The sequence below is a fragment of the Aphelocoma coerulescens genome, chromosome 4 (genome assembly GCF_041296385.1).
Source record: "Aphelocoma coerulescens isolate FSJ_1873_10779 chromosome 4, UR_Acoe_1.0, whole genome shotgun sequence".
Lineage (NCBI taxonomy): Eukaryota > Metazoa > Chordata > Aves > Passeriformes > Corvidae > Aphelocoma > Aphelocoma coerulescens.
The window spans coordinates 77,480,462-77,495,559 of record NC_091017.1 but is presented as its reverse complement, the minus strand read 5'-3'; the positions used below and the strand labels follow the sequence as shown (position 1 = coordinate 77,495,559).

At 70.1% G+C, this 15,098-nt stretch overlaps 4 protein-coding genes across 5 annotated transcripts; 2 read left to right on the top strand and 2 right to left on the bottom strand.

Annotated features, from left to right (window-relative positions):
* Positions 1–831: 831 nt before the first annotated feature.
* INO80B (INO80 complex subunit B) lies at positions 832–3,546 on the top strand. The gene is made up of 5 exons (XM_069012280.1): positions 832–985; positions 1,092–1,275; positions 1,443–1,564; positions 1,765–1,976; positions 2,539–3,546. The coding sequence occupies exons 1-5, from the start codon at positions 832–834 to the stop codon at positions 3,001–3,003; spliced, it is 1,137 nt and encodes a 378-aa protein (XP_068868381.1). The 3' UTR covers positions 3,004–3,546.
* A 711-nt stretch (positions 3,547–4,257) lies between these two features.
* Positions 4,258–6,399, top strand: WBP1 (WW domain binding protein 1). The gene is made up of 4 exons (XM_069012278.1): positions 4,258–4,387; positions 4,455–4,557; positions 4,950–5,111; positions 5,592–6,399. Exons 1-4 carry the CDS (start codon positions 4,325–4,327, stop codon positions 6,140–6,142), a joined length of 879 nt encoding a protein of 292 aa, XP_068868379.1. The 5' UTR covers positions 4,258–4,324; the 3' UTR covers positions 6,143–6,399.
* Positions 6,400–6,534: 135 nt separating this feature from the next.
* On the bottom strand, positions 6,535–9,428 carry MOGS (mannosyl-oligosaccharide glucosidase). Its single transcript, XM_069014808.1, has 4 exons — positions 9,055–9,428; positions 8,750–8,961; positions 8,483–8,673; positions 6,535–8,370 (listed from the first exon to the last, which is right to left on the bottom strand). Exons 1-4 carry the CDS (start codon positions 9,413–9,415, stop codon positions 6,663–6,665), a joined length of 2,472 nt encoding a protein of 823 aa, XP_068870909.1. The 5' UTR covers positions 9,416–9,428; the 3' UTR covers positions 6,535–6,662.
* Positions 9,429–9,921: 493 nt separating this feature from the next.
* On the bottom strand, positions 9,922–15,034 carry CCDC142 (coiled-coil domain containing 142). Of its 2 annotated transcripts, none has more exons than XM_069014801.1 (11): positions 14,863–15,034; positions 14,443–14,539; positions 12,688–14,055; positions 12,522–12,608; positions 12,150–12,314; positions 11,930–12,084; positions 11,691–11,855; positions 11,489–11,603; positions 11,238–11,415; positions 10,500–10,708; positions 9,922–10,187 (listed from the first exon to the last, which is right to left on the bottom strand). In XM_069014801.1, the coding sequence occupies exons 1-11, from the start codon at positions 14,908–14,910 to the stop codon at positions 9,946–9,948; spliced, it is 2,829 nt and encodes a 942-aa protein (XP_068870902.1). In that variant the 5' UTR covers positions 14,911–15,034; the 3' UTR covers positions 9,922–9,945. The 2 variants fall into 2 exon arrangements, with proteins under 2 accessions (XP_068870902.1, XP_068870903.1); XM_069014802.1 differs by having other exon boundaries at positions 10,500–10,587.
* Between the last annotated feature and the right edge of the window lie 64 nt (positions 15,035–15,098).

Below are 15,098 nucleotides of genomic sequence, written 5' to 3'. Positions count from 1 at the left end.
GTGACACACGGCCGGGTGACCTGTGCCAGGGCTTGGCCCCTCCGTGGGGAGCAGCTCTGCCTCGTGCTGAGCTGGGATTTGTGTTTAGTTCGTGGCCAAACCTCCTGGGGCACCATCCTGACACCCCGGGGAGAGATTTGTGGGTTTTTGCGCGGATTGGTGGGACTGCCTGTGAGATGAGTGATATGTGCGAGTGTTTGAGATATTTGGGGGGGTGTTTGAGGGGTCTGTGTGGGTATTTGGGATATTTGTATGGATTGATGAGGTTCTCTCTCGGTCTTCTCTCCGGACGAACCAGACCCAGCACCTTCAGCCTGGGAAGTGCTCCAGACCCCAAAGCACCTCCATGGCCTCCTCTGGACGTGCTCCAGGAGCTCCAGGTCTCTCTGGTCCCGAGGAGCCCAGACCTGGACACAGCACTCCAGATGTGCCTCAGCTGGGCAGGCCAGAGGGAAGGACCCTCCCCTGACCTGCTGGCGCTGCCCTTCCCGCTATCCCCCGGCATCCCATTGCCCCCAGGACCGCCGGGACCCGCGGCTGGGTGGGAACAGCCCCCCAGGACCGCCAGGACACGCACAGCTCACACCTGTGATCACACCTGGGTATTCACCCTGCGGTTTCACCCACACCGGTGTGTTCCCACCCGGGTTCACACACTAACACGCACCTGCGCGTTCACCCCGTGTGTTCGCCCTGTGGTTTCGCTCACACCTGCACAGTTCACACCTGAGTTCACGCCTGAATTCCTTCACACACCTGGCCCCGGGCGGCCCAAAAGCACCGCGGTGGCGGTTTCCCCCCGGGACAGCGCGCCACTTGCCCACTTCAAACATGGCGGCGGCAGCGTCAGCAGCTCCGGGCAGACGGCGGAAGCGAGTCCGGGCGGAAGCGAGCTCGGGCGGAAGTGGGTCCGTCCGGAATTGGGTCCCCCGCACCCGGATGCGCAGGGCCTGGCGGCGCGGCGCGATGGAGGCCGGCGGCCACGGTGAGAGGGCGTGGGGCCGGGGGTGGCCCGGGGGGGCTGCGGAGTCACTCCCCAGCGGGGCAGGGCCCGCAGGGACCCCTCGCTCACCCTGTGTTCCCTCTCACAGGGCAGGAGGTCGAGGCGGGCGGCCATGGCGGCCACAAGAAGAAACACAAGAAGCACAAGAAAAAGCACAAGAAGCGGCACCACCACGAGGCGGGGCCGCCCCCGGGCCCCGAACCCTCCCGGCAGCCCCGGCTGCGGCTCCGGCTCCGGATCAAGCTGGGAGGGCAGATCCTGGGCACCAAGAGGTGAGGGGTGACCTGGGTGGGGGGGTCTGGGGGGCAGATCCTGAGCTCCAAAATGTGCGAGGAGGAGGTGGGAGGCTGGGCCGGGCGTGTTTCCATGTCCGCCCCTAAGCGGGACCCCCCTCCCCGGCCTCACCAGCCTCCCCAAACTCCTCTCTCTTCCCACACAGTGTCCCCACGTTCACGGTGGTCCCCGAAGGGCCGCACTCGCCGTCCCCCTCCCCACTGCTGGGAGGGGACGAGGAGGAGCCCAGCGAGGGGGTCCCCATCGAGCAGTACCGGGCCTGGCTGGGTGAGCAGGGGGGGCTCGGATGGGGGGGGTGGGCTGTGGGGGAGGGCAGGGGAAGCCCTGAGGGGGAAATTGTGGGGCTCAGAGGGAGGGCTGGGTGGGGAGGGGGATGCTCTGGATCCCTCTCATGACTCCAGACCAGTGCGACCCCGGCGTGGGGTGACCCCTACGCTCCGTGACTGTTCCCATCCCGGCCCCCCCAGATGAGGACAGCAACCTGGCCCCCTCCCCACTGCCCGAGCTGGACCCCGAGAGCTGCTTCCCTCCCCGCGAGGAGGGGGAGGAGGAGGAAGAGGAGGAGGAGGAAGAAGAGGAGGAGGAGCGGCGCTGGCTGGCGGCCCTCGAGAGGGGGGAGCTGGACGACAACGGCGACATCAAGAGGGAGGTGGACGAGTCCCTCCTGACAGCCCGGCAGGTCAGGGGGCACGGGGGGCTGGGGCAAGGCTGAGGGGGGCTGTGGGGGCTGCAGAGCTGCTGGCACAGGTCTGGGGAGGGGCTGGAGGGGTTTGGAGACACTGGGACAGGGCTGGAGGGTGCAGGGGCCCCAAAACTGGCAAGGATGGAGAGCTGTGGGGGGCTGAGGGGGGCTGTGGGGGCTGCAGAGCTGCTGGCACAGGTCTGGGGAGGGGCTGGAGGGGTTTGGAGACACTGGGACAGGGCTGGAGGGTGCAGGGGCCCCAAAACTGGCAGGGATGGAGGGCTGTGGGGGGCTGTGGGGACACTGGGACAGGGCTGAAGGAGGACTAGGGGCAGACTGAGGGGTTCTGGGGGGGATCATGGACCTCCTGGGTCATGGCTGAGGGAATCCAGGGGCGTTGCAAGGACCCCAGAACTGGTGTGGGGCTGAGCTGGAGCTGTCAGGAGTCCAGCCTAGAACCCATGGGGAGCCCTGGAATTGGTGGCGAGCCCGTTTGGAGCCCCTGGAGGTCTCTCAGGCCCCTCCACCCCCACCCTGACCGCCCCCCGTGCCCCTGCAGCGCGCGCTGCTGCACAAGCAGCAGAGCCAGCCCCTGCTGCAGCTGCCCATGGGCGCCAAGGCCAAGGAGGTGACGGAGGAGATGCGGGAGAAGCGGGAGGAGCGGGCGCGGCGCCGGCGGCTCCAGGCCGCCCGCAAGGCCGAGGAGAGCAAGAACCAGACCATCGAGCGCCTGACGCGCACGCACAAGGCCAAGGTGAGGGCCCTGCGCGAGCGCCGCGCCCGCCCCGCGCCCTGCCCCGTCGTGCACTACCGCAGCGCCGGCGACGGCATCACCGTGTCCTTCCCCGTGGGGCTGCCGCTGCCGCTGCCCCCCGCCACCGCCCCGCCCGTGCCCCCCGCCCAGCCCTGCGCCGTGCCCGGCTGCCCCAACCCCAAGCGCTACAGCTGCGCCCGCACCGGGCGCCCGCTCTGCAGCCTGGGCTGCTACCAGCGCAACCTGCAGCTGCTGCAGACGCCGGGGTGAGCTCCCCAGAGCGGGCTGCGGGGGGCTACGGACCCTGGCCGGGGGATACGGACCCTCCTTAGGGGCTACGGATCCTTTGCCGTGGATGCAAAGGGCCGGGACAGCGAGCCGTACGGGCGTAGGGAGGGCCGGGGGGCGTCTGGATTCTCCACACGGACACAGAGGGCCGGAAGAGGAACCTGTAGATCTTCCACCGTGGATTTGGAGGACTGTGGGGAGCTCCAGACCTTCCACATGGACCCTGAAGGCCAGAACAGGGGGCGTTAAATCCCGTGCCATGGACACCGAGACCGTGGCCACTTCACATGGACACAAGGGAGCTGGACAGCTGCACTTCGTCTTGGATACAGGGGGCTCTGGCTCCTCCTGATGGATATGGACAGGGGGGATGTGGAGCTCCAGAGGGCTCCAGCCCCTCCGCCGCAGACACAGAGGGTTGGGGACCCCGGCAGGGACTGGGGGTGGTCCTGAGGGGATAAAGGAGGGCCCTGGGAGGGGCGAGTCCTGGTGTCGCGGGGCTGATTAAAGGCTGTTGGTGAAGGAGCCGTGTATGGGTCTGTTGGGATGGCGGAGACAGACGCCCCCCCGGGAGCGTTATGGTACAGTCCGGCACCCCCCCCCCGGAGCACTATGGTACAGACCCCACTTCCCCCCGGCAGCGCTGTGGAACAGCCCAAGCCAACCTCCCCTACGGTGCATTATGGTCCGTTCCGAGTGGGCGGGGCGTTCTCCGGCAGCGCCCATTGGCGGGGGTGCTGCGCAGCGGGGAGCGGCGACGCTGATTGGTCGGTCGCTCCGCCAATCAGAGAGAAGAAGCCCGGCGTGTGTGCCTATTGGCAGCGCCGTGCCGAGCGCCCGCCCCCGGGGCGGGCCGGAGGCGGCCGCGCCCCCCGCCGGCTCGAGGCTGGGCCACCATTGGCGAGCGTCGTCGTCAGTCAGGGCCTGGGGGCGGTGCTCCGTCTCCGGTTGGTCGCTGCGGCCGCCAATCACGGCGGAGGCGGGGCTCGGCCCCTTTGTCTCTGTTGTTGGGCGTGAGGCTCAGGCAGACGGCGCGCCATTGGCTGCAGTCGGGCGGCGGCGCCGGCGCCGATTGGCTGTCGGCTGCGGAGCGGTCGCTGATTGGCTGACGGTGGCCGGGGAGGCGGGATTTCGGGCCGGGCGTGATGGCGGCGGCGGCGGCCCCGGCCCGGGCGGCGACGGCCGCGGGGGCCGCGATGGCGGCGGCGGCGGCGACGGCGACGGGGCGGCGGCGGCTGCTGCGGGCGGCGGGGGCCGCGGCCGGGCGGGCGCGGGGCCGCGGCGGGCTTTAGGCGGCGGCGCCATGGAGCGGCCCGGGAGCGCCGAGGGGGCCTGGGCCGCGCTGCTGGGCCGGCAGCACCCGCAGGTACCGGGCGGGCCGGGGCGGGGGGGCCGCGCGCGGGGCCGCGGTGACGGTGCGGCCGTGCCCGCAGGCCCGGGAGTTCTGCCCGGGGTTGAACAACCGGCCCTACGTGTGCGAGACCGGGCACTGCTGCGGGGAGAGCGGCTGCTGCACCTACTACTACGAGCTGTGGTGTGAGTGCGGGGGGCTCCGGGGAGAACGGAGGGGATCGGGGGCTTCTGGGAGGGCTGATGGCTTCGGGAGGATCCGGGACTCCGTGGGGGTCCTGCGACTCGCGGAGGTCAGGGGCTCTGTCGGGGCTGGGGCCTCCGTGCGAGTCCTGCAGGAACTGGGGTGGAGGACGGGGACTGCGGGCTCCGAGGAAAACCGGGGCCTCTGGAGCGGTCCTGTGGCTCAGGGAGCCTGGGGGCTCCGAGGTTCATTGGAGGCTCAGGAAGAGCTGGGACTCTGCGGGGACAGAGGGTTCTGGGAGGTTCTGGGGACTGCAGCCGGACCCCCCCGAGGGAATGAGGGATTCGATGTGAGGGTGACCCCCCCCCCCCGCTCTGCGCCCCCGTTCCCGCAGGGTTCTGGCTGCTCTGGACCATCCTGATCCTGCTGAGCTGCTGCTGCGCGTTCCGGCACCGCCGGGCCAAGCTGCGCCTGCAGCAGCAGCAGCGGCAGCGTGAGATCAACCTCATCGCCTACCACGGTGCCTGCCAGTACCCCCCGTCCGTGGGGGACCTCCGTGAGTGAAAGGCTTCTGAATTTCCCCCGTACCCCCTAGTCCCAGCCCCTGGCAGTACCACTCCCCCTCCATGAGGGACCTCAGCGCATCGGGACTGGCAGCACCCCACATGTGTCGCCCCCAGTCTCTCGTATCCCACCATCTTCACGGGGGATCTCAGTGAGTCAGGACCCCCTGTGCCACTCCCCAATACTCTGCCTCCATGATGGACCTCAGTGAGTGTGGGATCCCTGGATCCCCTGTCCCTGCCCCGCAGGGACACCCACGTGCACCCCCAGGCCCTGCATCCCCCTCAGCCCCAAATCCCCCCTCCCCACCCCTGCCCCGGGCTGTGCTCTCCAGCTCCATTCCCCACATCCCCCCAGCTCTGCCCTGTGCCATGCTGTGCCCTTCCCCTCCATCTCCATCCTCTCGGGGGCCGTTTCCCGGTTCCCACCCGTGTCCCGGGTGTCCCCCTGACCCTGCCTCTTCCCCCGCCAGGGCTGCTGGCCTCCTTCAAGCTCCCGGCGTACGAGGAAGTGGCGCAGCGCCCCGGGACGCCACCGCCGCCCTACAGCCCCGGGAGCCCCTCGCTGTCCCCCGGCTCCTCCGGGGGCTGCAGCTCCTGCTCGTGCGGCTGCTCCTGCGCCTCCTCCCCCAGCAGCTCCTCGCTCTCGGCACCGGGCACCGACGAGACGGACCCGGAGCCGGGCCCGGGAGGTGGCAGTGCCGGCTGTGATGGCGGCTCCAGCAGCACCGGTGCCAGCTGGGACCTGCCCCCGCCCGAGGAGCCGCCGGCCCGCGGGGGCCCTCCCAAACAAGTCCCCCCGGACTTCTGTGAGGCCGAGGGCCGCCCCTGCTCTGACACTGAGAGGGGCGAGGACAGGGGTGGTGGAGTGGCGCTGGGGGGTTGCTCCGGGCGGCACCGACGGCTCACAGGGGATTCAGGCATTGAGGTGGGCCGGGGCCCGGAGGAGGAGGAGGGCGAGCCCGAGGGCTGTGGGGGGCCGGGGGGTGGTGGGGGGCCCGGCTCACCTGTGCTGCCCTTCTGAGCCCCCCACAGGCCCCCCAACTGGGGTCTGGACTCATCACGGAGCCCCTGGGGGCCCCTCGCCCTGACTGACACCCACCCTGCAGCGTGGTGGGGTCCTGCTGGAGCCCCCTTCCCTCTGAACTGCTTCTGGGGCCTCCCCCATGATCCCGGTGCTGCTGCCTGGGGTGACCCCATTGCCTGGGGGGTGCCCAAGACCGTGGGGGTGGGTGGTCCCGGCGCATTCTCTCACCATTAAAGAGATGTGGAAGTACCATCGCCCCTTGTGATGGGTGCACTGGGCTGGGTGGGGACCCCTGACTCCACAGGGAGGGAGCAAAAACATCCCCCCGTGGCACAGGGAGCGCCAGTCTGACCTGGGGTCAGCAAAGGGGACATTGTGACACCCTGACATGGGTGGCAAGAGGCCACAGTCACAGAGGTTTATTGCAGGGGAGGCAGGGGGCCTCTGGCACAGCCCCCCAACACCTCCCCTGGCCCTGAGCACGCCAGGCAGGCGGGGGCACGCAGACCCCCGCACATTAATAGTCCTCAGCCATGGCCAGCACGACGAGCGCAGACCAGCCGGCAAAGGGGTGACAACCCTGCCCGGCGCCATCGCTGTCCCGGTAGTGCTCCCAGAGGAAGCCGGTGGCTTCGTACTGCCGGAACACGTTGGCCACGAGGTTGTGGCGCAGCTCCCGGTACAGCTCGGCCGTGCGCTCCCGGTGCGGCCCTGCCGCCTGTGCGTAGCCGTGCAGCGCCCGCAGCGCCAGGAAGTTGATGTTGACCCAGATGGAGCCGCGCCAGTACGGGGGGTCGTGCTCGGTGTTGCGGCGCAGGTACCAGGGGCTGTCACGGGCCAGCGAGCGCAGCCCAAAGGGCGTCCAGAGCTGCCTCTCGCTGCGCATGGAGCCCAGGAGCGCCGGCAGCCGCGGGGAGTCTGCCTGGAGCAGCTGCAGCAGCAGCGGGAACAGGCTCACGTAGCCCAAAGCACCCACGAACTGCGGCCGCGGCGCCTCCCGCACCTCCCGCCGCAGCTGCGGGGCCGGGGGGGGCCGGCCGGGCACAGGGGCCGGGCGGTGCCAGCGCAGAGCCACGGCCGCGCTGTGGTTGCCGAAGTCGGCGAAGGTGCCGAGCTCAGGTGCCCAGTGCAGCCGGTCCAGCAGGTCGGCGTCGCTCAGGGCCTCGGCCATGTCACGATAGAGCGCGAGGGGCTCGCCCAAGCGCTCGGCCAGCGCTGCCAGCACACGGGCGCCCAGCGCCATCCAGCAGCGCAGGTCCAGGTGCCGCTCCTGCGCGGACGGGTGGGAGGCACGGGGGTAATCGTCCAGCCCTGACGCCAGAGTCTTGGGGTTCAGGAAGCGCTCGGGATCGGTGTCGCGGCCGCGCCAGCGGAAGGTGAAGGGCTCGGGGCCGGCCTGGGTGCGGTTCAGCCACTCGAACCAGGCTTGCAGGCGCGGGAAGAGGCGACGCAGGTAGGGCAGGGGCGCGTCGGGCAGCAGCCGCTCCAGCGCCAGCAGCAGCGTCGGGGGGTTCGCCGTCTCACTGTGCTGCAGCACAAACTCAGGAGGTACCCGGGCCCGCGCCTCGTCCCCCAGGATCTGCTCCCGCGGGATCCAGCCGTCGGCGTTCAGGAGGTCGAGCCAGTGGGCAAGGATGTCGCGGGCCAGCGCGGGGTCCCAGCGAGCCAGCAGCAGCAGGTGGAAGCCCTCATCCCACAGGAAGCCACGCGGGAAGCAGGAGCGCGAGGGCACCGCCGTGAACAGCGTGGACTCAGCACCGGGCACCGGCTCTTCCCGGCGCTCCGAGCGCAGAAGGGAGCGGCCGTGGAAGAAGCCGATCCCGCCCAGCATCTCGCTGAGTGCAGCCTGGGCGAAGCGGCGCTGCGGGAGGGACACCCCACGTGCCCCCAGCCCGAAGGTGTCCTCGAAGCGTTGCTCAAAGGTGGCCGTGTGCCAGGCTAGCGCTGCGCTCAGCGCTGGCCCCGCCAACCTCCCGCGCCGCGCCCCCGCAGCGCTGCCCGACTCCAGCGTCACCTCCAGCACCGCTGGCGGCTCCAGCGTCACCTGGTGCAGCAGCAGCTGCCCCCGCGGGGGCTCCCCGGGCAGCCCCCCGGTGCTGGACACCCCGAAGAAGCGGCGGCGGGGCCGGCCCGGTGGGGAGAACACGGAGCTCTCGCGGAGGCTTTGACGGACCAGGTTGGTGAGACGGTGCAGCCCCGGCACCGTCGCAGCCAGAAAGTTGTAACTGTGCGGGACAGGAGAGTCAGGGATGGGGGACATGGTGGTGATATGGGAAAAAGGACGGGGGCAGATGGAGGGGACACAGAGGGTTTGGGGGCTGCAGCCCAGGGACTCACCGCGCGTACTTGGGCCCCTCCCCGCCCTCCCCAGTGGGGGGCAGGAAGGTGAGGGTGAAGTCCCCGAGCTCCTCTGCCGTCCCTGCCACGGCTGCCAGCCGTGTCCCGTTCTCCAGCACCGGCCGCAGCGTCCCCTGCCCGTCCGTGGCCACGTAGAAAAAGAGGGACAGGAGAGGGGCCGGACCCTTGCCCTGGGGAGAAGGAAGAGGAGGAGGATGACAAAAGCTTCCCGGCATCCCAACCCCTCTCCCACCCTCGTCCCCTCACCTCCATCTTTGCTGTGACCCGCCAGCTCCAGTCGCCGCCATGGTCTCCCCCCGGCTGTTTCACGAACTCGGTTCTCAGCACCAGCCCCTCATCGCGGATCTCCTGCACTCCGAAATTCTCCCCGTCGTGCATCAGCCACCCATACCGCGACACGCCGTCGTTCTGCTCGCTCGTGTGCCGCAAGTTGCCGCCGTGTTGGAGCCACATCAGTCCTGGAGGGGCGGGGAGGTGTCAGGGGCAGCTCTCGTGGTGGGAGCGGGGCCGGACGAGCCCCAGGGCGGGGCAGAGCCCCCCGCGCCCCTCACCGGTCACGACAGCGCGCGGGCTCCGCGTCTTCATCCCGAAGTAGACGTGAGGCCGGTAAGTGCCCCAAAAGTAGGTGGGCGATGCGAGAGGCCCGGTGGAGCCAGCGGGGACGGCGGGAGGCGCGGGGTGGGGAGTGACGAGGCGGGAGGCTTCGCTCCACCGGTTCCATTCGGCAACTGCCGCCGCCAGACCCAGCGCCAGCGCTGCCGCCGCCGCTGTAAGCGCCAGCGCCGTCCGGCCCCAACCGGAGCCTCGAGGTGGCTTTTGTTGTTGCCGCAGTTTCGGGTCCCGCTCCCGGAGCCGCTCCCGGGGCCGTTCCCGGGGTCCATCCCCGCCGCGCCGCCGCCGCTCGCCCGCCATCAGGGCAGTCGCGCTCGTGACGCCAGCGCTGCGCGACGTGTGGCGAGGCCGATTCCGCGAGCGCCCCCTGGCGGGCGGGAGGAGCACGAGCAGGCTCGGTCCTCCCAAGGACCCCGCGGAACCCAAACTGGCCCCGAGGGGACAGTGACACCGCAGGGTGACCCCCCCAGCCCTGCCACCCAGCCCACGGCCCTCGCGTCCGTTTTGTTATGACCGCTGATCTCCCCCCCAGCCTCTCCGGGGATACCCAAATGACTCCCATGGACTCCCAGCCTTCCCTAGAACCACCCTGCTATGCACCTGCAGTATCCCCCAGGACCCCCAAGGGAATCCCACCCTTCACCCCCAGCCCCTCCAGGACCCCCTAGCCCCACCAGTCTCCCCACAAGAGTTCCAGTTAGATCCTGCCCACCAGCAACTGGTGCCAGCTGGAATCCCAGGCTCACACCCCAGTGATGCCAGACCCCCATTCCCCCGTATCCCACCCACAGACACAGCCACAGCCATGGTGTTGCCATGTTTATTCCAGGTCAGCCCTCGGGGCTGTTCCCGACACATGGCAGCCCTGGCACGCGCCAGCGGCGGGCACGGTGCAGCCGCAGGGACAGCCACTGCTGCTGGCTGCCCGGGAAAGGGGATTCGGGACGGGACGGGAGATCGGCCTCCGGAGCTGGCAGGGGGGTCCCTGGGATTGGTCCCAGCCCCTCCAGAGGGTCCTGGCCAGGGAGAGGGTCTGTGGATGGTTCCAAGGGGTGGGCACCTTCGTCTGAGCCTGGGAAGGGATGGATAAGCTGGGATACCAGATCCTGCTCCCGGTAGGGGTTAGTGTCCCCATCCACCGCCCCATCCTTGTCTCTCTCCCTGTCCCCATCCATCCCTGCACCCCATCCCTATCCCACGCTGTCCCATCCCTTCCCCACCCCATCTCATCCCAATCCCATACCACCCCATCCCACTCCCATTTCATCCCCACCCTATCTCACCCTCATCCCACTCCATCCCATTCCCATCTCATCCCCATCCTATCCCATCCCCGCCCTGTCTCATCCCATCCCACCCCATTCTCAGCCCACCCCGCTCTCACAGCAGCGCCGGAGGCCGCTCCAGCCCCGAGGGGGCCCCCCCAGCCCCCCCGGCTGTTGCAGGAGGCACCGCACAGCTGTGTCCGTGTGCTGGAAGACGCAGAGGGCCTGCAGCGCCTGCCGGGCCTCGGGAGCCAGCCCGGAGCGCTCCGAGCACACCAGCTCCCGCACCGCCTCAAAGTCCCGCCGGAGCTGCAGGGCACCCTGCAGGCTGGGATGGGGATCAGGGTGGGCATGGCACCCCTGGAATCCCCACTGGGACCCCCTGGCACTGCCACTATGCTCTGGGACTACCACGGAGACAACGGCACTGCCATCAGACCCCCAAGACCACCACCGGGACCCCCACAACTGCCCACCAGAACCCCTGGCACTGTCACTAGGACCCCCATCGGGACTCCTGGCACTGTCGTGGGGACTCCAACCTGCCATTGGGCCTCCTGCCCTGCCATGGGACCCCCAGCACTGCCACTGGAACTCCTGAAGCTGCCACTGAGATCCCTGACACTGCCCACTGGGACCCCCAGCTCGATACTAGGCCCACCAGCCGCACCACTGGGACTTCCAGCACTGTCACTAGGAGCCCTGCTCTGCCACCAAGACCCCAAGACCACACCGGCACCCCCAGCATTGCCACTCCGACCCCTGGAACTGCCACTGGGACCCCCCCAGGACCCCCCTGGGACCCTTGGCACTGCCCACCGGCTGTGGCTCTGGCTGTGGACCCCCTTCCCCAGTACCTGAACTTGATCCGGCGGGTCAGGATGTGATCCATCCAGGCCTCCAGGAAGGCCGTGGTGACCCGTGCCAAGGTGGGCGCCTGGGCATCTTGAGGCAGGGCCTGGGCCCCCTGCAGCACCTGCCCCAGCACCGCCTGCACCGCGGCCGCCGCGTATGCGCTGGGGGAGCTGGGCAGCTCTGGGGAACACAGGGACCCCGTTTAGTGACCCCCCAAAGCCCTCCCCAAGCACCCCACATCTCCCACACCCACCAGCACGCGGCCCGAGCCGCCAGTGCCGGCCCAGTGGCATGGTCTGGTCGAAGATCTCAGCTGAGAGCCGCTTGCAGCTGGTGGAGAACATCCGCAGCACGTCCCTGGAGAAGAGCTGGGACACGGGGAACATGGGGTGGCACAGGGTGACACGGGGTGACATCCTCGTGCTCAGGATCCCCCTCCCACAGTCCCACCATACCTGGATGCTGTTGGCCATGTCACGGATCTGCTGGCACAGCTGGAGCTCCCACGGGGACCCTGGGCTGGGGAGTGGCTCAAGGGGGCTGTCCCTATGAATGTCCCCTGGCTCCGGGAAGGTTCCGCTCACCTGCAGCATCAGCTGCTCTGCCTCTGCCTTCAGCACCTGGAAGGGAGAGGGTGGAGTGAATCCAGCCCCTCCGTGTCCCCCCAGAGCCCCGTAACCCCTGTGCCCCATACCTGCAGGTCTCCCTGGGTGAGCAGCAGGAACTGAGGCAGCGCCCAGGCCGCCAGGTACCGCCCGGCCCGGCCAGTCAGCCACGCGTGGGCGGCCGCCACCGCCGCCAGGCACCGGCCCAGCACCTGCAGCCGCAGGCAGAGACCCCCGGGGGGGGCTGTGGGTGGGGGTCAGCATAGAGAGGCCCCCTAGACCCACCTGTCCCCCCCGGACCCCGCTCACCGTGCGGGCGGGTGGGCAGCAGGCGCAGACAGCGCAGGGCCAGTGCCACGGCTGGGAAGAGACACTGGAGCTGCTGGGCCGTGCGGCTGCACCCTGGCCCTGGGGGCCCTTCTGGGACCTCCAAGCACTTGTCTGACAGCCCCGAGCCCAGAGCACGGGTAAAATCTGCAGGAGAAACAGTCAGAAGGCCTTAACATCCCCCACTTGCACCCCACACCCCATCCCATATCCCACATCCAACACTTCGTACCATACCTTACTTCCTCACCCCATACCCACCAAGTGCTCCACATCCTGCCCCCCACCTTGTACCCCAGAGCCCACACCCTGTACCCCCTGTACCCCACCCTGTGCTCCCCCAGCCCCCCGTACCCGTGTCCCAGCTGCAGAGGACGCTTCGGCACAGCAGGCGCAGGCAGAGCCCCCCCAGCTCCTCCTGGCACTCAGGGGGCACACGGGCTGTGGGCACACATGGGGGGTCAGGGCAGGGCAGGGACACCCTGAGACAGCCCCGCACACCCCCCGTATCCCCACGTACCAACGGTGAGCGCACGGCTCAGCTCCCACGCCGCGGTGACAGTGGCGCTGGGGGTGGCAGGAGGAGTGCCCGGGCTGTCCCCCAGCACAGCGCCCGCAGCCTCCCAGAGCAGCACGCGGTACCGGGCACTCAGTGCGGTGGCCGCGGGGCCGCGGGCAGCGTCCAGCCACCGTACGGCCTTCCAGCCACCTGCACTGCCCGGCCGCAGTCCCGGGGCCAGCCCTGGGGGCTCGGGGCTCTCCGACAACACCGGCTGCCACAGGCTGTCAGCTGAGGCCACCAGCACCCCAAAAACGTGTCCCATCAGCTCCTCGTCCTCCTGGCACAGCGCCTGCAGCTCAGCCGCCAGCACTGGTGGCACCTCTGCTCCAGAAGGTTCTGTGTCCATTCCCATGCCCACCCCCACAGCGTCGCGTCCCGGTGGCCACGGCACCACCAGGTCCTTCCAGCAGATGTGTCCATCCCTGATGTCCCCATCCTGGGGCCACAGGAGGGGCTGGAGCCTCTGGGCCACGGTCCGGCCACGCTCGGCCGCCAGCAACCGCAGCACCCCACCCACTGTGAAGGCACTGGGGGCCTTCACCTCAGGGCCCAGCTCCTCCGCCAGCCCCTGCACCACGTGGTTGTAGATCTCCAGCCCTTGGAAGAGGTCAGCCAGGCACTCAGAGGCCGGGGAGGGGATGCCGGGGCGGCCGAGCTGCTGCAGCCGTCCCTCGATGTGTTGCCTGGCCAGGCGTGCGGCCGTCAGGGCGGGCAGCAGCAGCGCCCACCGCATGTGCACCACGGCCTCGCCCCGGCGCCTTGGCAGTGCCCGCAGCCACGCGTCCGCCCGCAGCCGCCGCAGCAGCGCGGCCCAGTGCCCCGCGTGTGCCCGCAGCTCCAGGCACAGCTCCCGCAGCGCCGGCGCGGGGTCCCCAGGCTCTCCGGGCCCCGGCAGCGCCAGCAGCCGCCGTAGGAAGTCAGAGGAGGCCTTGAGGCGTCGGGTGAAGTCGCGGGCCAGGCGGAGCTGGTGGCGGTGCTGCAGTAGCCCGTGCAGGGCTGCTCCCCGCTCCGCCACGCGCTGCCGCACGGCGTCCTCGGAAAAGTCACCGGCGCCGCTGGGATGGGGCCGCACGTAGCCCAGGAAAGTCTCGGTGCGAGGGTCCTCCCAGATGCAGAGGCAGCGGCGCAGCCCCAGGAAGCTTTGCTCCAGTGGGACCACGATGGACGCTGCTTCATCCTCGTCCTCATCCTCGTGGTCATCCTCATCACCGTCACCGCGCCGGCACGACCGCGGGGACAGCAGGCGCCGCAGTCCCGGGGTGACACAGCTGCGCAGCATGGCCTCTGCCCGCTGCAGGGAGCGTGCCAGAGGGCCCCGCGACCCGCCTGGGGGGCATGGGACCCTCAGGGACCATGGCGTAGGGTGGGAACCCCAAAGTGCAGCACAGAACTTCAGTGTGGGGCAGCGCCTACCCACACCTCCCCATTACTGCCGCAGTGCCACCCTAACCCTGAGACCCCCAGGACCCCGTTACATTCCCCACAGGCCTCCTAGGACCTCCATAGTCCATTGGTGTCCCTGCAGCCCCCCAGGACCCCGCAGCCCACTGGGGTCCCTATAGCCCGCCACACGCCATCAATGCTCCCCCAAGGACCCTGGACCCCATTAGGATCCTCCACACTCCCCCAGGACCACGCGCCCCATCAGGATCCCCGCAGCCCCCCCAGAAAGCCGCACCCCGTTGTGGTCCCCACAGCCCTCGGGGGTCTCACCGGGCTCGGGCGGCTCCCCGCGGGCAGCCCCATCGCCCGGTCCCGGCCGGGCCGTCAGCAGCAGCAGGATGAGGCCGCCCAGGCCGGCGTCGCCCACCTGGAGGAGGAGGACGGGGGGCTTAGGACCCCCGGGCCGGGGCGAGGGGCGGGGCCATCCCGGACCCCGCCCATCACCGCACTGACCGCGCCCGCACAGTGACCGCGCCCTCCCCACGCCCCAGACCACGCCCCCCTGCTGTGACCACGCCCCCAGCCGTGACCGGCGGGCTTGGCCCCGCCCCCGCCCCGCCCCCTGTGCCGTTGCCATGGCGACACAGCACTGCCAGGGCCCGGTGCCCTCCCGCCCACCCCGTTACCGGCCCGGCCCCACCGCTGCCCCGTGAGGGCTGTCCGAGCCCCCCCTGCCCCGAGCGGCCTCACCTGCAGACATAGCTCTCCGCCGCGCCGCTCAGCGCCACCGGCGTCCATGCCGGGCCATCCCGGGGGCGGCGGCAGCAAAGAGGCTTAGGCCGCGCCCTCGCTAATCCGGAGGGCTGGGCCAAACCGGCCGCCAGGAGGGGCCCGGCGTGGGGGGCGGGACGAGCGGCGGGGGGGCGGCCGGGTCCACGGCCTTGAGGCAGGCGGGGACGGCGGGAGAAGATGTGGAGCCCCGGTCC